General features: G+C 45.5%; 1 protein-coding gene across 28 annotated transcripts in view; it reads left to right on the top strand.

Moving 5' to 3' along the window:
• LOC139264722 (obscurin-like) overlaps positions 1-26131 on the top strand; it is a 571531-nt gene that overhangs the window by 524003 nt on the left and 21397 nt on the right. For all 28 annotated transcript variants that reach the window (XM_070881692.1, XM_070881694.1, XM_070881707.1 and 25 more), the window contains 6 exons: positions 2031-2198; positions 3792-3914; positions 5252-5413; positions 11580-11658; positions 18226-18465; positions 25504-25727. In XM_070881692.1, the coding sequence (XP_070737793.1) occupies positions 2031-2198; positions 3792-3914; positions 5252-5413; positions 11580-11658; positions 18226-18465; positions 25504-25727 (996 nt within the window). The remainder of the gene's footprint in view (positions 1-2030; positions 2199-3791; positions 3915-5251; positions 5414-11579; positions 11659-18225; positions 18466-25503; positions 25728-26131) is intronic.

Raw genomic sequence — 26131 nt, 5'->3', positions numbered from 1 at the left:
TGGCAATCAATGCCTTTGAATCCACAGGTTCGCCCATGACGGCTCGCCAAATCAGAGCCTGGACGACCAGTGACCCCACGTTATCCTTAGTCAAAAGATGTGTTTTAACTGGTGACTGGGCAGAGGCTCGCGATGCCTGCCCCGAGGAGATCAAACCTTTCCATAGGCGCATGCATGAACTATCACTACAGGCAGACTGCCTGATGTGGGGTAGCCGAGTAGTTATGCCCTTGCAAGGCAGAGAGGTGTTTGTCCGGGAGCTCCACCACGAGCACCCGGGGATCGTCCTTATGAAGGCCATAGCCAGATCCCACGTCTGGTGGCCTGGCATTGACGCGGACTTGGAGCTCTGCCTCCGGCAGTGCACCATTTGTGCCCAACTCAGTAATGCCCCCAGGGAGGTCCCCACTAAGCCCCTGGCCCTGGCCCACCAAACCGTGGTCGCGGGTGCATGTAGACTATGCAGGCCCATTCATGGGCAAAATGTTCCTCGTAGTCGTCGATGCATTTTCAAAGTGGATCGAATGCACCATTTTAAACTCGAGCACCACCTCCACCACTGTGGAGAGCCTTAGAACCATGTTTGCAACGCACGGAATTCCTGACATATTGATCAGTGATAATGGTCCGTGCTTCACCAGGGCAGAATTTCAAGATTTTATAGTTGACCACGGCATAAATCACGTTAAGACGGCACCGTTCAAGCCGGCCCCCAATGGCCAGGCGGAGCGAGCAGTGCAAATCGTTAAACAAGGCATGCTAAAAATCCAAGGTCCCACGATGCAGAGCCGCCTGTCGCGACTGCTGCTGGCATACAGACCTCGTCCGCATTCGTTGACTGGGGTTCCCACCGCGCAACTATTGGTGAAACGGACCTTAAAGACTAGGCTCTCATTAATCCTCCCAGACATGCATGAAATTGTTGAGGCAAAGCGCCGGAAGCTAACTGAGTACCATGACCGAAATTCGAGGGGAAGGTGGAATGAGATAGGGGACAAAGTGTTTGTGCTAAACTATGGCAGGGGTCCCAAATGGCTTGCAGGGACAGTAACAGGCAAGGAAGGAAACAGGCTACTGGTTGTACAAATGGATAATGGCCAAACCTGCCGGAGGCATGTAGACCAAGTCAAAAGTAAATTCACCAACAACACTGCAGAACCAGAGGCAGACTACAATGTGGAACTCACACCACACCTGGTGGACAGACAGAGGGAACAACCTGAGGAAAGGGCAGTCTCAACAGACAGCCCAGGCGAGATACCAGCAATCATACTGAACGAAACAGACAGCCCAGGCGAGATACCAGCAATCATACTGAACGAAACAGACAGCCCAGGCGAGATACCAGCAATCATACTGATCGAAACAGACAGCCCAGGCGAGATACCAGCAATCATACTGAACGAAACAGACAGCCCAGGCGAGATACCAGCAATCATACTGATCGAAACAGACAGCCCAGGCGAGATACCAGCAATCATACTGAACGAAACAGACAGCCCAGGCGAGATACCAGCAATCACACCGAAAGAAAAACAGGCACCAAGGCAAACAACTGAACCACAACTAAGACGCTCCACGCGAGAGCGTAGACCACCTGAGAGACTGAATCTATAAAGACAATAAGAACTTGGGGAGGGTGATATCATGTATCTCATACTACTGTATATAACTGTATCTTACCATGCTATACATGACTGTAACCAGATATGACCTGTAACCACAAGCATACTTTACCACCAGGGGTGCACTTGCAGGAGACACTGCATACCTGTCCCACACAGGTTTATAAAGGCAGGTCTCAGGCAAGTGTGGCACTCGAGAGCTGTGAAATAAAGGTGCAGGTCCAGAGTCACCTTGACTTCAGCATATGCCTCGTGTAAGTCTGTACTGCAGGGTCAGGACTTTACAGGCCGTAATGGCCTCCTTCCGTGCTGTAAACTTCTATGATTCTATGAAACAAAAGGAAAAGTTCACATCTATATCTTTCAATTTAACACTTCTTTTTCATGATTTACCCTTCCCTGTAGATGACCAGCTGGTGTGCTGCAATGATCGAATACTGTCATCAACCACAAGTAAAAAAGGCCAGCTTTTAACTATCCTAAATGTGACTGAGGAGGATCTTGGTAGTTATAAATGTGTGGCTGAAAACTGCTTAGGCAAAGCCTCAACCTGCTGCTTACTGAATCTTGCAGGTAACTAATCCTCTGTATAGTTGTCTAAAAGTGATTTTGTCTCAAGTTCGTAAGCGTGACCCTGAGCTTCCGGTTGCCTGTCACTTTAATTCTCCGCTCCACTCCCACTCTGACCTCTCCGTCCTCGGACTCCTACACTGTTCCAGTGAAGCTCAACGCAAACTTGAGGAACAGCACCTCATCTTTCGTTTAGGCACTTTACAGCCTTCTGGACTTAACATCGAGTTCAACAATTTTGGAGCATAACCTCTGGCCATCTTTGGCTCCCACCACCCCCTGCCGATCTTATGTTTTTTTTTCTCTTTGTCTCCAATGGCAGCTGGTCATTATTCCGCCATTCACACCCTATCTAGACCAAACTTTGTCTAACTATTTCAATTAGGCCCAACATCCCTTTTGTCTCTCTAACCTCTCCTGCCTTCCACCTTATCACAGACCTTCTTTTTTGGTCTTTCTACCCTCCCCCTTTCAGTGCTTCTCAAGAATGTGTTTTTTTCGAACACTCTCCGGTTCTGACGAAGGGTCATTGACCCGAAACGTTAACTCTGCTTCCTCTCCACAGATGCTGCCTGACCCGCTGAGGTTTCCAGCATTTTCTGTTTTTATTTCAGATTCCAGCATCCGCAGTATTTTGCTTTTGATTTTGTCTAAATCTGGGGAGCATTCACAAGCCATTTAGAATCCCATGAATAGTTCACCCAATTAACCGTGTCAGAAATGCAACAATGCATCAGTGATCCTGGACTAGGAGTGGCGGAGAAAATGAGCATGGGTTGCCACTCCTGATGCGATCGAGTGACCACTGTTGAACAGTGTACTTGTCTGCATGTCAAGTAAAGGCAGGATTGGTGCTTCACTGCATGATGCCCCATCCAACATTTGAATGGCCTGCAACCATTCACATGTAAAATTGTCACTCGGATGAGGTGTTGGAGGGCAACTCATGTATGGGAATCAATGGACTGCAATGGAACTGAATATTAGACGCTGTGTATACATAGGGCATGGTAGCATAGTGGTAATGTTACTGGACTAGTAATCCAAAGGCCTGGATGATCCAGAGATATGAGTTCAAATCCCACCATGGCTGTGGGGGGATTTAAATTCAGTTCATTAAATAAATCTGGAATGGTGACCATGAAACTACTGGATTGTTGTTAAAAACCCATCTGGTTCACTAATGTCCTTTAGGGAATGCTGGCCTATATGTGACTTTTCCAGACCCATGCGGTTGCCTCTTAACAGCCCTTGGAAATGGCCAAGTAGGGCAATTAGAGATGAGCAATAAATACTGGCCTAGCCAGTGATGCCTACATCTCATCAATGAATAAATAATAAATAACGGGCTGCTGATCTAGTACCACATGTTTTGTGCCACTGCCCGAGATGAATTTCTAGGCCAGTGTCATCAGGAGAGGAGGGGATAACATTGGAGAAAGGGGCAAGAAAGTTATTGTAAATGACTTGTTATTCACTAAAGATGGTGGCCAGACTGTGTCCACTTTTTTGATGTAAGGTGCAGTAAAAAGGATGAGTTGTCAGAAGTCTTTTTTTTCCTCCAACCAAACTGTCTTTACTTTCTCTCCATTACAGCTGTGCCTTGTCGCCCCGATTCCCCTGAAGTAGCGCAGGTCTATGAAGATGGAGTTTTAGTGATATGGAAGCCACTTGTAACCCACACACCGATAATGTACATTGTTGAGTGTCAGAGAAAAGGTAAGTAGAGATGTTACTTTGCTTGGCAAAATTAAAAATTTAGCAATTAACACAAGTTAAACATCTGGCTGATGACAGAGCACACTTGGTAAAAGGCAGCAAGTCATTTGCTTTGGCACTGACCGACTTACTATAAAATTAGTTTAAACTGTTTAGTGGGAATAAATTATAATTTTAAGTGTTCTTGTCGTGGTATTAAGTATTCTTTTGAATGTGAATGCATTGCAATGTTAATAAAGATTTACTTGTTAAAGCTATTTTCTGTGTTGTGTATAAGAACATAAGGCATATAATTTCCTCTCGTACCACGCTTGTGGATATGTCCATTTAAAATTTCTTTCTGCGTTGTTTTAACGAGCAAAAATAATTTAATCCCAATACACTAATTGGTGCATGACCAGAACAAAATAAACGCTTTGGGGCCGATTTTCAGCAAGGCCTCCACCCGCCCAAAGTACCACCGATGGCCACCGAGGTACCGGACGGTACTTTGGACGAGATGTTCAGGAAGAAGGTTCCTCGAAGGTCGGCAGGCGGCAAATGGAAGACCTACGTCGCCAATCTGGGCGGCAGCGGGCGGGAGGTCGCATTCTCGGCGGCAGAGGCGCCTGCCGCCCAAGTGCGGCCGAGGATGGAGTCGGGCCCACGGAGGGTCGAAGATCTGGGAAAAAAAACAACAGCAAAAAATTTTTTAAAGTCTCCGAAGACCTTCAGGTGACCACATCCAGGTAAGTCGCTGTTGAAAAAAAGTATTAAAATGTTCACTTACCTTTTTTTCAGGTTCTTCAAACTCACCGTCGGGGACAGACCAGCCTGCAGCCAGCGGCCCCACCCCCCGTTCTGCCGCCGGGTCCCGCCATCTCCCGCCCACAGGAATCTGGGAGCTCGGCCGTCGGGAGGTCAGTTGCGTCACTCGGCCGTCCGCTGACGTCAGCCCGCGGCTCCCGGCGGCTCTCCCCTCCCGCCCGCAGCAGGCCACCCCGAAAGTGCCACTGGGCGGATCTTCAGGAGGAATGTCAGCGGCAGCGGGCAAATCGGCCCCATGTGTTCTTATACACAACACAGAAAATATCTGTAACACGTAAATCATAAATCTTCATTAACATTGCATTGCATTCGCGTTCAAAAGAAAACGAAGCCTCTAGAATCATTAGGAACAGGAAAAGGCCATTAGGCCCAATAAGCAATCTGTTTTGTTCACTCAGTCCCATTTACCCACCATCTTACTATATTCCTCAATCTCCTCGCTCCAGTAACATCCAATGTTTTTCTTGGACTGCATTAAAGTATGTTGTAATATATTATTCCTTCATCCAATAAATGTTTACCTTTTTCAGGTGAAAACTGGAAAACTGTTGCGTCTGACCTCTCTGAATCCTGCTTTTATGCCAGTAACCTGCGTAAGGGAGAAACCTATTCGTACAGAGTCGCTTATGTCGGCAAAGCTGGGAAAGGACCATTTAGTCAACCATCTGCAGATGTTATCATTGGGGAGACAGGTAAAGCTCATTGCACTTTCTTGTCTGTTAGACCCTGTTATAGAGTGAAGTGCAGCTATCAGTATTTGACTTTACCCAAAACATATTTTAATAACACACAATTACATAGAAGTCACAGCACCGACACAAGCCATTTGGCCCACTGGTCCAAGCCAGTGTTTCTGCTCCACACAAGCCTCCTCCCACTCTACTTCATCTAACCTTCTCTGCATATCCTTCTATTAAGTTAATCTAAGGGTTAAGTCATGGCAGGAGAGCTCGGACATGTGTCATGCTCCTCCTGTACTATGTGCGAACTCAGGGACGCTTCCAGTATCCCTAACGACTACATGTTAGGTAAGTGTACCCTGCTGCAGCTCCTGACAGGCCGCACTGGAGCTGCGGGTGGATTCACTCTGGAGCATGCGCGATGCTGAGGATGCCGTGAATAGCATGTTTAGTGAGTTGGTCTTACCGCAGGTAAAGGTTACACAGACAGATAGGGAATGGATGACCAACAGGAAGAGCAGTGGAAGGAAGGTACTGCAGAGGTCCCCTGTGGCCATCCCCCTCCAAAATAGAACACCGCTTTCGGTACTGTTGGGGGGAATGACTCATCAGGGCAGCAGCAGCCAAGTCCATGGCACCGTGGGTCGCTCTGCTGCACAGGAGGGCAGGAAAAAGTGTGGGAGAGCTATAGTGATAGGGGATTCTATTGTAAGGGGAATAGATAGATGTTTCTGAGGCTGCAATCAAGACTCCAGAATGGTATGTTGCCTCCCTGGTGCAAGGGGCAAGGATGTCTCGGAGCGGTTGCAGGACATTTTGAAAGGGGAGGGTGAACAGCCAGTTGTCGAGGTGCATATAGGTACCAACGATATAGGTAAAAAAACGGAATGAACTTAGGGAGCTAGGAGTAAAATTAAAAAGTAGGACCTCAAAGGTAGTAATCTCAGGGTTGCTACCAATGCCACGTGCTAGTCAGAGTAGGAATTGCAGGCTAGCTCAGGTGAATACGTGGCTTGAGGAGTGATGCAGAAGGGAGGGATTCAAATTCCTGGGACATTGGAACCGGTTCTGGGGGAGGTGGGACCAATATAAACCGGACAGTCTGCACCTGGGCAGGACCGGAACCAATGTCCTAGGGGGAGTGTTTGCTAGTGTTGTTGGGGAGGGGTTAAACTAATATGGTAGGGGGATGAGAACCTATGCAGGGAGACAGAGGGAAGTAGAATGGGGGCAGAAGCAAAAGATACACAGTAAAAGTGAAGAGCAGAGAAACCCAAGGCAAAAATCAAAAAGAGCCACATTGCAGCAAAATTCTAAAAGGGCAAAGTGTGTTAAAAAGACAAGCCTGAAGGCTCTGTGCCTCAATGTGAGGAGTATTCATAATAAGATGGACGAATTAACTGCACATGCAGCAATTAATGAATATGATGTAATTGGCATCACGGAGACATAGCTCCAGGGTGACCAAGGCTGGGAACTCAACATCCAGGGGTATTCAACATTCAGGAAGGATAGACAGAAAGGAAAAGGAGGTGGGGTAGCGTTGCTGGTTAAAGAGGAAATTAACGCAATAATAAAGAAGGACATTAACTTGGATGATGTGGAATCTGTATGGGTGGAGCTGCGGAATACCAAAGGGCAGAAAACGCTAGTGGGAATTGTGTACAGACCACCAAACAGTAGTAGTGAGGTTGGGGACAACATCAAACTTAGGGATGCGTGCAATAAAGGTACAGCAGTTATCATGGCCGACTTTAATCTACATATAGATTGGGCTAACCAAACTGGTAGCAATACGGTGGAGGAGGAATTCCTGGAGTGTATTAGGGATGGTTTTCTAGACCAATATTTCAAGGAACCAACTAGAGGGCTGGCCATCCTAGACTGGGTGATGTGTAATGAGAAAGGATTAATTGACAATCTTGTTGTGCGAGGCCCCTTGGGAAAGAATGACTATAATATGGTAGAATTCTTTATTTAGATGGAGAGTGACACAGTTAATTCAAAGACTAGGGTCCTGAACTTAAGGAAAGGTTACTTCGATGGTATGAGACGTGAATTGGCTAGAATAGACTGGCAAATGATACTTAAAGGGTTGATGGTAGATAGGCAATGGCAAACATTAAATAATCACATGGATAATTCAACAATTGTACATCCCTGTCTGGAGTTTTAAAAAAAACGAGGAAGGTGGCTCACCATGGCTAACAAGGGAAATTAAGGATAGTGTTAAATCCAAGGAAGAGGCATATAAATTGGCCAGAAAAAGCAGCAAACCTGAGGACTGAATAAAATGTAGAATTCAGCAGAGGAGACAAAGGGTTTAATTAGGAGGGGAAAGTGGAGTATGAGAGGAAGCTTGCCGGGAACATAAAAACTGACTGCAAAAGCTTCTATAAATATGTGAAGAGAAAAAGATTAGTGAAGACAAACGTAGGTCCCTTGCAGTCAGATTCAGGTGAATTTATAATGGGGAACAAAGAAATGGCAGACCAGTTGAACAAATACTTTGGTTCTGTCTTCACAAAGGAAGACACAAATAACCTTCCAGAAGTACAAGGGACTGAGGGTCTGGTGAGAAGGAGAAACTGAAGGATATCCTTATTAGGCGGGAAATTGTGTTCGGGAAATTGATGGGATTGAAGGCCGATAAATCCCCGGGGCCTGATAGTCTGCATCCCAGAGTACTTAAGGAAGTGGTCCTGGAAATAGTGGATGCATTGGTGATCATTTTCCAACAGTCTATCGACTCTGGATCAGTTCCTAGGGACTGGAGGGTAGCTAATGTAACACCACTTTTTAAAAAGGGAGGGAGAGAGAAAACGGGTAATTATAGACCGGTTAGGCTGACATCAGTAGTGGGGAAAATGTTTGAATCAATTATTAAAGATGAAATAACAGCGCATTTGGAAAGCAGTGACAGGATCGGTCCAAGTCAACATGGCTTTATGAAAGAGAAATCATGCTTGACAAATCTTCTGGAATTTTTGAGGATGTAACTAGTAGAGTGAACAAGGGGGAACCAGTGGATGTGGTGTATTTGGACTTTCAAAAGGCTTTTGACAAGGTCCCACACAAGAGATTGGTGTGCAAAATTAAAGCACATGGTATTGGGGATAATGTACAGACGTGGATAGAGAACTGGTTGGCAGACAGGAAGCAGAGTTGGGACAAACGGGTCCTTTTGAGAATAGCAGGCAGTGACTAGTGGGGTGCCTCAGGGCTCAGTGCTGGGTCCCCAGCTATTTACAATATACATTAACGATTTGGATGAAGGAATTGAGTGTAGTATCTCCAAGTTTGCAGATGACACTAAACTGGGTGGTGGTGTGAGTTGTGAGGAGGACGCTAAGAGGCATAAGGGTGACTTGGACAGGTTAGGTGAGTGGGCAGATGCAGTACAATATGGATAAATGTGAGGTTATCTACTTTGGGGACAAAACACGAAGGCAGAATATTATCTGAAAGGGGAGGTGCAACGAGACCTGGGTGTCATGGTACATCAGTCATTGAAAATTGGCATGCAGGTACAGCAGGCAGTGAAGAAGGCAAATGGTATATTGGCCTTCATAGCTAGGGGTTTTGTGTATAGGAGCAGGGAGGTCTTACTGCAGTTGTACAGGGCCTTGGTGAGGCCTCACCTGGAATATTATGTTCAATTTCTCCTAATCTGAGGAAGGACGTTCTTGCTATTGAGGGAGTGCAGCGAAGGTTCACCAGACTGATTCCCAGGATAGCTGGACTGACATATGAGGAGAGACTGGAAAAACTGGGCCTGTATTCACTGGAGTTTAGAAGGATGAGAGGGGATCTCATAGAAACATATAAAATTCTGACGAGACTGGACAGGTTAGATGTAGGAAGAATGTTCCCGATGTTGGGGAAGTCCAGAAGCAGGGGACACAGTCTAAGGATAAGGGGTAAGCCATTTAGGACTGAGATGAGGAGAAACTTCTTCACTCAAGAGAGTTGTTAACCTGTGGAATTCCCTTCTGCAGAGAGTTGCTGATGCCAGTTCATTGGATATATTCAAGAGAGAGTTAGATATGGCCCTTACAGCTAAAGGGATCAAGGGGTATGGAGAGAAAGCAGGAAAGGGGTACTGAGGTGAATGATCAGCCATGATCTTATTGAATGGTGGTGCAGGCTCGAAGGGCCGAATGGCCTACTCCTGCACCTATTTTCTATGTTTCTATTCCTTTCGCCCTCATGTGTTTACCTAGCTTCCCCTTAAATGCTATTCGCCTCAACTACTCCATGTGGTAGCGAGTTCCACATTCTATCCACTCTCTAGGTAAAGATTTCTCTTTGGATTTATTAGTGACGAGTAATGAAAATAATGACTACTGAAGAAGGTAATTTACCTCTCAGAAGAATAATGTGCCATTTTAGTTTAAACTTTTACTTAAAATTCAATTTTATTTTATCCTTAAACGTAGTGTAACTCAAAATTTGGATCCATCTCGTTTGTCTCCAAACTCACCCAGGATTAGGTCATAGGCCGTCCCTCGGGGTCGAGGGTGACTTGCTTCCACACTAAAAATGAGTACTCAGGTGACTGATGAACTCATTTTAAACAGTGGAAGATGCCTGTGCGTGAATCCTTTTAACGTGGGGTGGCCGTTGCACACCAACCACCACACGGGCTTGACGGAGCAAGGTCTTGGTCCAGTGGCAAGGGGATCCAAGACGCCTGGAGACCAGGCTCTGCCGCACTTGGGCTAGGTACTGCAGTGACAGACATGATAGGGAACACATTGTATCAGTCCCTGTGCAGAGTGATTGGTCAGTGTTTGGAGTAGTTTGCAATGTAAAGTTGCAGTGTCTTATACAGGTGCATACTTTCGAATGTGAATAAAAATAGCTTGCTTAAAGACGCCACCCGGTGTAACACGAATCCATTCAGATCAGAGGCCTGGGATTTGATCCCTGCAGTGTGCTGTTAGCTGATCTCAGCTGGACAGCAATTGGGGAGTTGGCAGAGTGAATCAGGCACCTGCACAATGCTACATCAACAAATGAGTTTAATTGAGGTGTATAAAATTATGAGGGGCCTAGATAGAGTGGTCAGGAAAGATCTATTTCCCTTCGCAGAGGGGTCAATAACCAGGGGGTATAGGTTTAAAGTAGTTGGTCGAAGGATTAGAGGGGGGCTGAGGAAACATTTATTCACCCAGAGGGTGCTGGGGGTCTGGAACTCACTGCCTGAAAGGGTGGTAGAGGCAGAAACCCTCACCACATTTAAAAGGTACTTGGATGTGCACTTAAAGAGCCGTTACCTAAAGGGCTACGGACCGAGTGCTGGAAGGTGGGTTTAGGCTGGGTAGCCCTTTTTTAGCTGGCGCGGACACGATGGGTCAAATGGCCTCCTTCTGTGTCGTAATTTTTCTAGTGGCCTAAGCTTTACACGACTGATTCCTTTGTTTATTTATTTCTTTTAGTTCTTGGGGGCTTCAGGAGGCCCAGAGCAGAACCCACATCTGCTCTCAGCAGGCTTAGGTTCTTCAGTTTCACCCTCCCCACCCCAGCTGGAATTTCTACCCTCCTATCAGTAGCTCAGATTCAATCCAGGTAAAGATCAAGTTAGAACACGCAAGCAAGTTATTCCTCACAGAAAGAGATGAATGGATCTCCGGGTAAGGTAGCTGAGGCTAAAATGCAGAAATCATTTAAGAAGCAGCTCGGTGCTTCGATGGGAGAACTGTAGGGTTGTTTCTTCTGGATGGCCAAATAATCTTCCTTAATCATATCTACCTTGTCATTGTGTAACTTTGTCCCAATTCTCTGTGCAGGGGTAAAATTTGATGGAGAAAGTTGGAAAAAATTGTAAAGTAAATCAGTTCAGGCAACTTGTGTGCCACTGAACAGCCACGGACATTGGCAGAAACCTAAGTCCCTTGGCTAGTCTGTGTCAGCTAGGGGTATTCAAAGAGGCAGGGACAATAAGGCTTTTTAATCAAAACGAGACTAAATTAAATTAGCCTAATGATTACAGGTAAAGAAGCAAAATCAATCATAGGTTTTCTAAAAAGTTTCTGTCGGACAAGTTTAAGCTTGTAATTTTCATTATCATTCAGAAAAATGTGAGTTTTATTTGTTTAAATTCTGAAATGTTCCTTCATTCCATCTTTTATTTTTCTAATTTTCTTGCTGTCTTTTCTGTATTCTTTCCTATCAGAAGTACAGTCGCACAGTGTGCATGGTGAGAAGCTGGCATCAGTGCATCAGACATACACGTTTTTTACAGAGATAAACAGGTATGTGAATTATCCCGAACATATAGGCCGAGATTTTCCTTACCTCGGCGGGCCAAGTTGGTGCTTGCTCCATCCGCTCTGGAAAATGATTTTCCATTGCTAGGGCTTGTCCACCCAGTGCTTTTCCCGACCCAATTAGAGGAAGTGGATCTGGTGATGCCATTGATGACGTGTCTTGAGTCGGTTTCCTTAAAGGGACCGTGCCAACTTTCTTTTGACAGTTGTGCTGTCAGTGTCCTACAGCATTGAAGTGCTGCAAACACTGACAATTATTGCACAGAGGTACAGGGCTGCACCCATGTTCTCACATGACACCCTCCATATTATGGAAGGAATCAGAACAGGGAGTTGCTCTTCACTTCCAATGGGTGGAAAAGATCTCCCCAGGAAACCAGCACAGTCTGGTTGCACATTGCAGAGGAGGGCACAGGCAGGGATGTCGTCAGGAGGTCCTGGGTGCAGTAGCGCAAACCTTTCAGTGATCTCAGTAGATCACAAAACATTAGTATAAAGCCATACTCGCCTTCATCCTCCTGTGCCTCTCATCACATCCTCATCACTCTGTCTTCCCTTCCCTACCCTACTCCTGCACATCCTTACTCACACCAACTTACCTTACACCTCCATCCATACCTCTATCTATATTATCACATCCCCATCTCACTAGCCACCCCTTACACTCACGCTCATCCCCGTGCAATCATACCAACCAACAACACACAATTGTAGCCACTTGGGTATTTTATCCAATGTTCATGTAAAGTTACTGTTAATTTGCTGTCAAACATTGAAACCTTTATTGATAACACTTGACATTCTTGGACAGATGTGTGTGCACCTTTGGAAATGGTTTAGTGAGTTGCAGTGAATGGTGTGACATAACGGTACCCCCCGCAATAGTGATGAGTGTGAAAAGAATGGCTTGGACATTTAGGGAACCTTTTTGGTATTGATGTGGGGTGGTGCCAACATCAAGTGAAGTAAATGCGGTCATGGTGAGACCATCCCTGGCCTCCCAGGCAACAATGTGCTTGGGTGCTGATGCCCTCTGCTGTGCAATATCAGGTGATTGCAAAGAAGGTTAGAAACATAGAAACATAGAAAATAGGTGCAGGAGTAGGCCATTCGGCCCTTCTAGCCTGCACCGCCATTCAATGAGTTCATGGCTGAACATGCAACTTCAGTACCCCATTCCTGCTTTCTCACCATACCCCTTGATTCCCCTAGTAGTAAGGACTTCATCTAACTCCTTTTTGAATATATTTAGTGAATTGGCCTCAACAACTTTCTGTGGTCGAGAATTCCACAGGTTCACCACTCTCTGGGTGAAGAAATTCCTCCTCATCTCGGTCCTAAATGGCTTCCCCCTTATCCTTAGACTGTGTCCCCTGGTTCTGGACTTCCCCAACATTGGGAACATTCTTCCTGCATCTAACCTGTCTAACCCCGTCAGAATTTTAAACGTTTCTATGAGGTCCCCTCTCATTCTTCTGAACTCCAGTGAATACAAGCCCAGTTGATCCAGTCTTTCTTGATAGGTCAGTCCCGCCATCCCGGGAATCAGTCTGGTGAACCTTCGCTGCACTTCCTCAATAGCAAGAATGTCCTTCCTCAGGTTAGGAGACCAAAACTGTACACAATACTCCAGGTGTGGCCTCACCAAGGCCCTGTACAATTGTAGCAACACCTCCCTGCCCTTGTACTCAAATCCCCTCACTATGAAGGCCAACATGCCATTTGCTTTCTTAACCGCCTGCTGTACCTGCATGCCAACCTTCAATGACTGATGTACCATGACACCCAGGTCTCTTTGCACCTGCCCTTTTCCTAATCTGTCACCATTCAGATAATAGTCTGTCTCTCTGTTTTTACCACCAAAGTGGATAACCTCACATTTATCCACATTATACTTCATCTGCCATGCATTTGCCCACTCACCTAACCTATCCAAGTCGCTCTGCAGCCTCATAGCATCCTCCTCGCAGCTCACACTGCCACCTAACTTAGTGTCATCCGCAAATTTGGAGATACTGCATTTAATCCCCTCGTCTAAATCATTAATGTACAGTGTAAACAGCTGGGGCCCCACCACAGAACCTTGCGGTACCCCACTAGTCACTGCCTGCCATTCTGAAAAGTACCCATTTACTCCTACTCTTTGCTTCCTGTCTGACAACCAGTTCTCAATCCATGTCAGCACACTACCCCCAATCCCATGTGCTTTAACTTTGCACATTAATCTCTTGTGTGGGACCTTGTCGAAAGCCTTCTGAAAGTCCAAATATATCACATCAACTGGTTCTCCCTTGTCCACTCTACTGGAAACATCCTCAAAAAATTCCAGAAGATTTGTCAAGCATGATTTCCCTTTCACAAATCCATGCTGACTTGGACCTATCATATTACCTCTTTCCAAATACACTGCTATGACATCCTTAATAATTGATTCCATCATTTTACCCACTACCGATGTCAGGCTGACCGGTCTGTAATTCCCTGTTTTCTCTCTCCCTCCTTTTTTAAAAAGTGGGGTTACATTGGCTACCCTCCACTCCATAGGAACTGATCCAGAGTCAATGGAATGTTGGAAAATGACTGTCAATGCATCCACTATTTCCAAGGCCACCTCCTTAAGTACTCTGGGATGCAGTCCATCAGGCCCTGGGGATTTATCGGTCTTCAATCCCATCAATTTCCCCAACACAATTTCCCGACTAATAAGGATTTCCCTCAGTTCCTCCTCCTTACTAGACCCTCCGACCCCTTTTATATCCGGAAGGTTGTTTGTGTCCTCCTCAGTGAATACCGAACCAAAGTACTTGTTCAATTGGTCCGCCATTTCTTTGTTCCCCGTTATGACTTCCCCTGATTCTGACTGCAGGGGACCTACGTTTGTCTTTACTAACCTTTTTCTCTTTACATATCTATAGAAACTTTTGCAATCCGTCTTAATGTTCCCTGCAAGCTTCTTCTCATACTCCATTTTCCCTGCCCTAATCAAACCCTTTGTCCTCCTCTGCTGAGTTGTAAATTTCTCCCAGTCCCCGGGTTCTCTGCTATTTCTGGCCAATTTGTATGCCACTTCCTTGGCTTTAATGCTATCCCTGATTTCCCTTGATAGCCACGGTTGAGCCACCTTCCCTTTTTTATTTTTACGACAGACAGGAATGTACAATTGTTGTAGTTCATCCATGCGGTCTCTAAATGTCTGCCATTGCCCATCCACAGTCAACCCCTTCAGTATCATTCGCCAATCTATCCTAGCCAATTCACGCCTCATACCTTCAAAGTTATCCTTCTTTAAGTTCTGGACCATGGTCTCTGAATTAACTGTTTCATTCTCCATCCTAATGCAGAATTCCACCATATTATGGTCACTCTTCCCCAAGGGGCCTCGCACAACGAGATTGCTAATTAATCCTCTCTCATTACACAACACCCAGTCTAAGATGGCCTCCCCCGTAGTTGGTTCCTCGACATATTGGTCTAAAAAACCATCCCTTATGCACTCCAGGAAATCCTCCTCTACCGTATTGCTTCCAGTTTGGTTAACCCAATCTATGTGCATATTAAAGTCACCCATTATAACTGCTGCACCTTTATTGCACGCACCCCTAATTTCATGTTTGATGCCCTCCCCAACATCACTACTACTGTTTGGAGGTCTGTACACAACTCCCACTAACGTTTTTTGTCCTTTGGTATTCTGCAGCTCTACCCATATAGATTCCACATCATCCAAGCTAATGTCCTTCCGAACTATTGCCTTAATTTGCTCCTTAACCAGCAATGCTACCCCACCTCCTTTTCCTTTTATTCTATCTTTCCTGAATGTTGAATACCCCTGGATGTTGAGTTCCCAGCCCTGATCATCCTGGAGCCACGTCTCCGTAATCCCAATCACATCATATTTGTTAACATCTATTTGCACAGTTAATTCATCCACTTTATTGCGGATACTCCTTGCATTAAGACACAAAGCCTTCAGGCTTGTTCTTTTAACACCCTTTGTCCTTTTAGAATTTTGCTGTACAGTGGCCCTTTTTGTTCTTTGCCTTGGGTTTCTCTGCCCTCCACTTTTACTCATCTCCTTTCTGTCTTTTGCTTTTGCCTCCTTTTTGTTTCCCTCTGTCTCCCTGCATTGGTTCCCATCCCCCTGCCATAACAGTTTAAATCCTCCCCAACAGCACTAGCAAACACTCCCCCTAGGACATTGGTTCCGGTCCTGCCCAGGTGCAGACCGTCCGGTTTGTACTGGTCCCACCTCCCCCAGAACCGGTTCCAATGCCCCAGAAATTTAAATCCCTCCCTGTTGCACCACTGCTCAAGCCACGTATTCATCTGCACTATCCTGCGATTCCTACTCTGACTATCACGTGGCACTGGTAGCAATCCCGAGATTACTACTTTTGAGGTCCTACTTTTTAATTTAGCTCCTAGCTCCTTAAATTCGTTTCGTAGGACCTCATCCCTTTTTTTACCTATGTCGTTGGTACCAATGTGCACCACGACAACTGGCTGTTCTCCCTCCCTTTTTAGAATGTCCTGCACCCGCTCCGAGACATCCTTGACCCTTGCACCAGGGAGGCAACATACCATCCTGGAGTCTCGGTTGCGGCCGCAGAAACGCCTATCTATTCCCCTCACCATTGAATCCCCAATCACTATTGCTCTCCCACTCTTTTTCCTGCCCTCCTGTGCAGCAGAGCCAGCCATGGTGCCATGAACTTGGCTGCTGCTGCCCTCCCCTGATGAGTCATCCCCCTCAACAGTACCCAAAGCAGGTTGGTGTTGTTGGTGTTGGGGATGATAGTAGTCGGATTCTGAGGACCAAGGTGAGACAGTATAACAGGCACCCATGTTGATGGTATATATGGCAAGTGAAATAGAGATGACAGAAGCATTCTGCCAATGGTGAGAGAGGTTCTTTCAATGAGGTAAGAGTGGATGGAAAGTGGAAAGCCTGCAGAATCTGTGCTGGAAATGGACTGAGAAACAGCCTGTGGCTGAGGAAAGTGATGATCTGTCAGGTGGGAGCTTTTACTGTACATTTGAAGCTGTTATGTAATCAGCTGGAGCAATGGCCACTGAACTCCCGCCTCAGGTTGACAGACGTGGTCCCTGAACAGCGTGGTTCTCGTGGCCATGAAGTTAAAGTTAAATAGTAAGTTTAAAAAGCCTGTTAAGTGTCTGTTATAATGAGTTTATTTGGGTCACCCGCCGCTGCCTGCTGGGTCTGCTCATCGCTGACAAACCCAACATTGGACAAGGCATGTTGCGGTGGGTCGACACCGCATTCCCGACTCGCTATCAAAAAAAACATTTTCCCACCCAAACCGCCACCAATCCCACCCGCTGACACCCCAGAAAATTCCAGCTACAGTGGGATTGGATTGTGCCATTTACAGGATAACACATAGGCTGGAGTATGTTAACACGGAGCATAATACATAGGCTGAAGTGAGATATATGGAAGTAACACATAACCTGGAGTATGCACGTGAAAGATAAAACATGGGCTGGAATGTGTTACGTATTAGAGCTAGAGGAGGTATGTTATATTTTGTATATCATACATTGAAATAAGTAGAAGATAAGATATAGGCTGGAATGTATTATGTACACAGGTTGACACATAGGCTGGAGTGCGTTATGTATTGAACAGCAAACAAATTGGAGTGCATTAACATTTAATGCACAGGTTGGCGTGCATATTAGCCTGCTATCTTGGAACAACTTCAAATGAAAAGCAAATCTTAAAATATGAAATTAAATTTCAATAGTGTTGGGGTGGTGAGTCACTTAAGAACACAGGAAATAGGAGTAGGTCCCTCGAGCCTGCTCCGCCATCCAATAAGATCATGGCTGATCTTCTGCCTCAACTCCACTTTCCCGCCCGATCCCCAAACTTCTGTTGATTCAAACTTTAATTAGGATCAATAATGTCAAAATAGCCCATTCCATGTATTAACAATTGTGTTCTTCAGTAATTCAGAAAGAACCAAATTCTAGAGGGAAACTAAAAACGGGATTAGGGAAACACTTTCTTTAAAAGAAAAACACACAAAGGTGATGTTACTTGCTAAATTGTCTGTCTTTTACCAATTCAGCTTCTATTCAACAACAGCTTGCAATTATATAGCATCCTTCACAAAGAAAGCATCTCGCAGTGCTTTACAAGAGGCAGAAGAGAGCACCAAGCAGGGGACATGAGACTGTAAGTGGGGGCTGGTGGTGGGGAGGAGTGCAGCAAATGCAGAGTCAAAGACATTAGCTGGGAAATACCTTAGAGTTCCACCGCCTTATCTTCACCGGAGGTGCAGCAGAAACCCCGATTATGTGTCAGGTGGTGGAGCAGGAGCAGCTACAAGAAAATTCACGCCCATAGAGTTTTAAGAGGCTTTTGATGGAAGAAGAGAGGGTGGTTTTAGGAAAGATTGGGAGCATAGTGACATTCTTACTGATTAATATTTTCGACTATCCCTAGATTTAGTTTATTTTACATTAATTTGATTTACTAGATGATTTTAAATTCCATGCATTGTTTGATTTTTATTATTTTTAAAGAGGGCGCTTCAGCATCATAAAAAACTGTACAGAAAACTCCTCTGGAAAGTCACTTGCAGCTAAAATCACACCCTACAAGAAACAGAGGAGGCCGTTTGTCCTGAAGGAGTATGAAACCATGAAGAAGCTGCACCACTGCAACATTGTACAGCTTCACGGTGCCTACATCACACCGAAATATTTAGTTCTGATCCAAGAACTCTGCGAAGGGAAAGAGCTGTTTCGCAGCTTGGCAGAAAGGTAAAGATGGAGCTGTTCTGTGAGAGCCTCAGTTTTCCACCGTCACACTTTAGAGAGTTTTATTCTGCTGCTGGCTATGCTGGTTCAAATTTCCTGTTTTCTTGGTGTAACAGCGCTGTGTCTGGGTAGACCAGGGATGGAAATTGGGGCGGGTAGCCGGTTACAAGGAGGCTCTGTCCCCCATTCTGCCAATCAAACTTTCCTGTGCACTTGGAGTGGAATATGACCACTCGCAAATGGGTGAGCAGATTATGATGCCATGCAAATGAGGAAAATATGTCATAAGGACAGAAGAAATAGGAGCAGGAGTAGGCCATACGGCCTCTCGAGCCTGCTCCATCATTTAATACGATCATGGCTGATCTGATAATGGACTCGGGTCCATTTCCCCGCCCGCTCCCCATAACCCCTTATTCCCTTATCGGTTAAGAAACTGCCTATCTCTGTCTTAAATTTATTCAATGTCCCGGCTTCCACAGCTCTCTGAGGCCACGAATTCCACAGATTCACAAACTTCTGAGAGAAGAAATTCTTCCTCATCTCAGTTTTAAATGTCACAGTTTTACATTGCTTCCGTTCATGCCCTAGCAAAGCTGGGTGCGAGTGGTGCTGTGACTCCCCCGCGTATTGCGATGCTAAGGTTTATTGCGAGGATTTGAAACTTAAATGGCGAACAGCCCAATTGATTGCAGTGCAGAACCCAACCTCATTTTTCTAAAATAAAAAGAGGGGTACTTTAAAAAAAAAACTGAAAACATTCAGGTGGTTGGTATGTCTACAGATTCTGTGGCAAGGTGCTGCATTGACCTTCCAAACACCCACCTTCCCACCTCCAGCTACAATGCAAATACATGAGGGACCCTGCTCGAATATAAACGCAAGAGGAAGAGGAATGGAATTCAGTGCCGCTATCTCCAAGCTGGATGCTGACAATACGTCAGATGTAGAAAAGTGACCTATTTCCCCACACAACATCCTCCGCTTTGATGAGCATAACGTCTATACTAAGGAAAAGCTCATTTCGTCCATCACAATTCTGCATCTCTCCCTGTAGCGTGGCAAGATATGACCTGATCTAAATTTGTTACTTTCAGTCTGCTGTTACATATTTCTCCACCCATCTATCAGTGCAGTACAAACACTATAGGGGAGAATTTCCACTGGGTTCTCCTGATCCATAACTATGGCAGTAATCCTGGAGATACGGTGTAACACAGACTGCAGCGGTTCAAGAAGGCAGCTCACCACCACCTTCTCGAGGGCAGTAAGGAATGGGCAATAAATGCTGGCCTTGCCAGTGATGCCCACATCGCATGAACGAATAATAATTTTTTTAAATGGCTGTTTTTTGCCGTTAACGCAGAGGTGGGCAGTGGAAACGCTACAAGGACACCCTCAAAGCCTCCCTGATAAAGTGCAACATCCCCACCGACACCTGGGAGTCCCTGGCCAAAGACCGCCCTAAGTGGAGGAAGTGCATCCGGGAGGGCACTGAGCACCTCGAGTCTCGTCGCCGAGAGCATGCAGAAATCAAGTGCAGGCAGCAGAAAAAGCGTGCGGCAAACCTGTCCCACCCTCCCTTTCCGTCAGCGACTGTCTGTCCCACCTGTGACAGAGACTGTGGTTCTCGTATTGGACTGTTCAGTCACCTAAGAACTTGTGTTAAGAGTGGACGCAAGTCTTCCTCGATTCCGAGGGACTGCTTATGATGATGATGGCACATATAAGAACATAAGAACATAACAATTAGGAACAGGAGTAGGCCATCTAGCCCCTCGAGCCTGCTCCGCCATTCAAAAAGATCATGGCTGATCTGGCCGTGGACTCAGCTCCACTTACCCGCCTGCTCCCCATAACCCTTAATTCCCTTATTGGTGAAAAATCTATCTATCTGTGATTTGAATACATTCAATGAGCTAGCCTCAACTGCTTCCTTGGGCAGAGAATTCCACAGATTCACAACCCTCTGGGAGAAGAAATTCCTTCTCAACTCGGTTTGAAATTGGCTCCCCCGTATTTTGAGGCTGTGCCCCCTAGTTCTAGTTTTCCCGACCAGTGGAAACAACCTCTCTGCCTCTATCTTGTCTATCCCTTTCATGATTTTAAATGTTTCTATAAGATCACCCCTCATCCTTCTGAACTCCAAGGAGTAAAGACCCAGTCTACTCAATCTATCATCATAAGGTAACCCCCTTATCTCCGGAATCAGCCTATTGAATCATCTCTGTACCCCCTCCAAAGCTAGTATATCCTTCCTTAAGTAAGGTGACCAAAACTGCACGCAGTACTCCAGGTGCGGCCTCACCAATACCCTATACAGTTGCAGCAGGACCTCCCTGCTTTTGTACTCCATCCCTCTCGCAATGAAGGCCAACATTCCATTCGCCTTCCTGATTACCTGCTGCACCTGCAAACTAACCTTTTGGGATTCATAAGAACATAAGAACATAAGAATTAGGAACAGGAGTAGGCCATCTAGCCCCTCGAGCCTGCTCCGCCATTCAACAAGATCATGGCTGATCTGGTCGTGGACTCAGCTCCACTTACCCGCCCTCTCCCCGTAACCCTTAATTCCCTTATTGCTTAAAAATCTATCTATCTTTGACTTGAAAACATTCAATGAGCCAGCCTCAACTGCTTCCTTGGGCAGAGAATTCCACAGATTCACAACCCTCTGGGAGAAGAAATTCTTTCTCAACTCGGTTTTAAATTGGCTCCTCCGTATTTTGAGACTGTGCCCCCTAGTTCTAGTCTCCCCCACCAATGGAAACAACCTCTCTGCCTCTATCTTGTCTATCCCTTTCATGATTTTAAATGTTTCTATAAGATCACCCCTCATCCTTCTGAACTCCAAGGAGTAAAGACCCAGTCTACTCAATCTATCATCATAAGTTAACCCCCTCATTTCTCGAATCAGCCTAGTGAATCGTCTCTGTACCCCTTCCAAAGCTAGTATATCCTTCCTTAAGTAAGGTGACCAAAACTGCACGCAGTACTCCAGGTGCGGCCTTACCAATACCCTATACAGTTGCAGCAACACCTCCCTGCTTTTGTACTCCATCCCTTTCGCGATGAAGGCCAACATTCCATTCGCCTTTCTGATTACCTGCTGCACCTGCAAACTAACCTTTTGGGATTCATGCACAAGGACCCCCAGGTCCCTCTGCACCACAGCATGTTGTAATTTCTCCCCATTCAAATAATATTCCCTTTTACTGTTTTTTTTCCCAAGGTGGATGACCTCACACTTTCCGACATTGTATTCCATCTGCCAAACCTTAGCCCATTCGCTTAACCTATCCAAATCTCCTTGTAGCCTCTCTGTGTCCTCGACACAACCCGCTTTCCCACTAATCTTAGTGTCATCTGCAAATTTTGTTGCACTACACTCTGTCCCCTCCTCTAGGTCATCTATGTATATTGTAAACAGTTGTGGTCCCAGCACTGATCCCTGTGGCACACCACTAACCACTGATTTCCAACCGGAAAAGGACCCATTTATCCCAACTCTCTGCTTTCTGTTCGCCAGCCAATTCTCTATCCATGCTAATACATTTCCTCTGACTCCACGTACCTTCATCTTCTGCAGTAACCTTTTGTGTGGCACCTTATCGAATGCCTTTCGGAAATCTAAATACACCACATCCATCGGTACACCTCTATCCACCATGCTCGTTATATCCTCAAAGAATTCCAGTAAGTTAGTTAAACATGATTTCCCCTTCATTAATTCATGCTGCGTCTGCTTGATTGCACTATTCCTATCCAGATGTCCCGTTATTTCTTCCTTAATGATAGTTTCAAGCATTTTCCCCACTACAGATGTTAAACTAACGGGCCTATAATTACCTGCCTTTTGCCTGCCCCCTTTTTTAAACAGAGGCGTTACATTAGCTGCTTTACAATCCGCTGGTACCTCCCCAGAATCCAGAGAATTTTGGTAGATTATAACAAATGCATCTGTTATAACTTCCGCCATCTCTTTTAATACCTTGGGATGCATTTCATCAGGACCAGGGGACTTGTCTACCTTCAATCCCATTAGTCTGTCCAGCACTACCTCCCTAGTGATGGTGATCATCTCAAGGTCCTCCCTTCCCACATTCCTATGACCAGCAATTTTTGGCATGGTTTTTCTGTCTTCCACTGTGAAGACGGAAGCAAAATAATTGTTTAAGGTCTCAGCCATTTCCACATTTCCCATTATTAAATCCCCCTTCTCATCTTCTAAGTGACCAACATTTACTTTAGTCACTCTCTTCCGTTTTACTATCTGTAAAAACTTTTACTATCTGTTTTTATGTTTTGCGCAAGTTTACTTTCGTAATCTATCTTCCTTTCTTTATTGCTTTCTTAGTCATTCTTTGCTGTCGTTTAAAATTTTCCCAATCTTCTAGTTTCCCACTAACCTTGGCCACCTTATACGCATTTGTTTTTAATTTGATACTCTCCTTTATTTCCTTGGTTATCCACGGCTGGTTATCCCTTCTCTTACCGCCCTTCTTTTTCACTGGAATATATTTTTGTTGAGCACTATGAAAGAGCTCCTTAAAAGTCCTCCACTGTTCCTCAATTGTGCCACCGTTTAGTCTGTGTTCCCAGTCTACTTTAGCCAACTTTGCCCTCATGTTTGAGACAGTACTTCCTCACCCTCAATCTGTATTACAAATTCAACCATACTGTGATCACTCATTCCAAGAGGATCTTTTACTCAGAGATAATTTATTATTCCTGACTCATTACACAGGACCAGATCTAAGATAGCTTGCTCCCTTGTAGGTTCTGTAACATACTGTTCTAAGAAACAATCCCGTATGCATTCTATGAATTCCTCCTCCAGGCTACCCCATGCGATTTGATTTGACCAATTGATATGTAGGTTAAAATCCCCCATGATTACTGCCGTTCCTTTTTCACATGCCTCCATTATTCCCTTGATTATTGTCCGCCCCACCGTGAAGTTATTATTTGGGGGCCTATAAACTATGCCCACCAGTGACTTTTTCCCCTTACTATCTATAATCTCCACCCACAAAGATTCAACATTTTGTTCATTAGAGCGAATATTGTCTCTCACAACTTCCCTGATATCATCCTTTATTAACAGAGCTACCCCACCTCCTTTTCCTTCTTGTCTATCCTTCCAAATTGTCAGATACCCCTGTATATTTAAATCCCAGTCTTGGCCACCCTGCAACCACGTTTCTGTAATGGCCACCAAATCATACCCATTTGTAATGATTTGTGCCGTCAACTCATTTACTTTATTTCGAATGCTGCGTGCGTTTAGGTAGAGTGTTTTAATACTAGTTTTTATACCATGATTTTTAATTTTGACCCCTCCTGCAGCCCCTTTATATTCATACATATTGTCCCTTCCTATCACCTTGTGGTTTACACTTACCCCAGTGCTACTCTGCTCTGTTGCCTCCTGCCTTTTGCATTCTTTCTTGGGGTCCTGTTCATCTGAGCTCTCACCCACTCTAACTAGCTCAGAGCCCTCTCCTGGGTTCCGAATAATCCTCGCTTTGAGGCACCGAGCTTTCAGGCTTGCCTTTTTATTACATTTTGACCCTTTAGAATTTTGCTGTACAGTGGCCCTATTTGTTTTTTGCCTTGGGTTTCTCTGCCCTCCACTTTTACTCATCTCCTTTCTGTCTTTTGCTTCTGTCTCCATTTTGTTTCCCTCTGTCTCCCTGCATTGGTTCCCATCCCCCTGCCATATTAGTTTAACTCCTCCCCAACAGCACAAGCAAACACTCCCCCCTAGGACATTGGTTCCGGTCCTGCCCAGGTGCAGACCATCCAGTTTGTACTGGTCCCACCTCCCCCAGAACCGGTTCCAATGCCCCAGGAATTTGAATCCCTCCCTGCTGCACCACTGCTCAAGCCATGTATTCATCTGCACTATCCTGCGATTCCTACTCTGACTAGCACGTGGCACTGGTAGCAATCCCGAGATTACTACTTTTGAGGTCCTACTCTTTAATTTAGCTCCTAGCTCCTTAAATTCGTCTCGTAGGACCTCATCCCGTTTTTTACCTATATCGTTGGTACCTATACGTTGGCTGTTCACCCCCCCTTTTCAGAATGTCCTGCTCCCGCTCCGAGACATCCTTGACCCTTGCACCAGGGAGGCAACATACCATCCTGGAGTCTCGGTTGCGGCCACAGAAACGCCTATCTATTCCCCTTACAATCGAATCCCCTATCACTATAGCTCTCCCACTCTTTTTCCTGCCCTCCTGTGCAGCAGAGCCACCCACGGTGCCATGAACCTGGCTGCTGCTGCTCTCCCCTGATGAGTCATCCACCTCAACAGTACTCAAAGCGGTGTATCTGTTTTGCAGGAGGATGACCGCAGGAGACCCCTGCACTACCTTCCTTGCACTGCTCTTCCTGTTGGTCTTCCATTCCCTATCTGGCTGTGTACCCTTTACCTGCGGTAAGACCAACTCACTAAACGTGCTATTCACATCATTCTCAGCACCGTGGATGCTCCAGAGTGAATCCACCCGTAGCTCCAGTGCCGCAACACGGACCGTCAGGAGCTGGAGGCAGATACACTTCCCGCACACGTAGTCATCAGGGACACCGGAAGCGTCCCTGATTTCCCACATAGTACAGGAGGAGCATAACACGTGTCCGAGCTGTCCTGCCATGACTTAACCCCTAGATTAACTTAATTTGGCAACAACAACGCTAAATGTTACTTACTGATAGAAAAGAAAAAGAAAAACTACTTACCAATCACCAGCCAATCACTTACCCCCTTGGCTGTGACCTTTCGATTTCTTTTTACTTTTTTGCCTTCTGTCCCTGCTGCAGCTGCACCAGTACGCCTCTCGCCGACCCCGGACTCGCGCTGTCCGAGCTCCCGCCTCCTCGACCGACTGAAGTTATGAGATCAGGAGAACCCCACAGGAATTCTCATGCTCTTTTTGTTTTGAAATGTATAACAAAAAATATAGGTTGCACCACCACATAATCACAGAGAATTTTTTACCAAAGTAACGCAGCATTTTCTTTCCATTCTAGATCCTCTTACACTGAGCACCACGTGGTGGAGTTCCTGACACAGATGCTTAGTGCTGTTGAATACCTCCATCTCAATCATACTCTCCACCTTGATCTGAAATCAGAGAACATGATCATTGTGGACCACAATGTTTTGAAGCTGCTGGATTTCGGCAATGCTGAGATTCTCATGCCTGGCCGTCCTGTACTGGTGGAAAAGTGCCGAGACTTTGTGGAGAATATGGGTGAGTCTTGCTTTTATTTTTTTCCATAATTAGAAAGCAGGACTTGCATTTATATAGCGCCTTTTGCGACCTCAGGACATCTCAAAGCGCATTGCAGACAATAAAGTACCTTTGAAGTGTAGGCACTTGTAATGTAGGAAATGCAATAGCCAATTTATGCATTGCACACACAGATAATTATTTTTTAGTGATGCTAGTTGAGGGATAAATATTGGCCAGGACACTAAGGAAAACTCCCCTGCTCTTCAAATGCCAAGGAATCTTTTACATCAACCTGAGCGGTCAGACGGGGCCTGGATTTAGGGTCTCATCCAAAAGACGACACCTCTGACACTGTAGCACTACTTCAGCTCTGCACTCGAATGTCAGCCTAGATTTTGCACTGAGGTGAGAGTGCTACCCAC

Source organism: Pristiophorus japonicus, chromosome 5 (assembly GCF_044704955.1).
Source record: "Pristiophorus japonicus isolate sPriJap1 chromosome 5, sPriJap1.hap1, whole genome shotgun sequence".
Classification (NCBI taxonomy): domain Eukaryota; kingdom Metazoa; phylum Chordata; class Chondrichthyes; family Pristiophoridae; genus Pristiophorus; species Pristiophorus japonicus.
The sequence above is the reverse complement of the archived record's forward strand: the minus strand, read 5'-3'. Positions and strand labels throughout refer to the sequence as shown.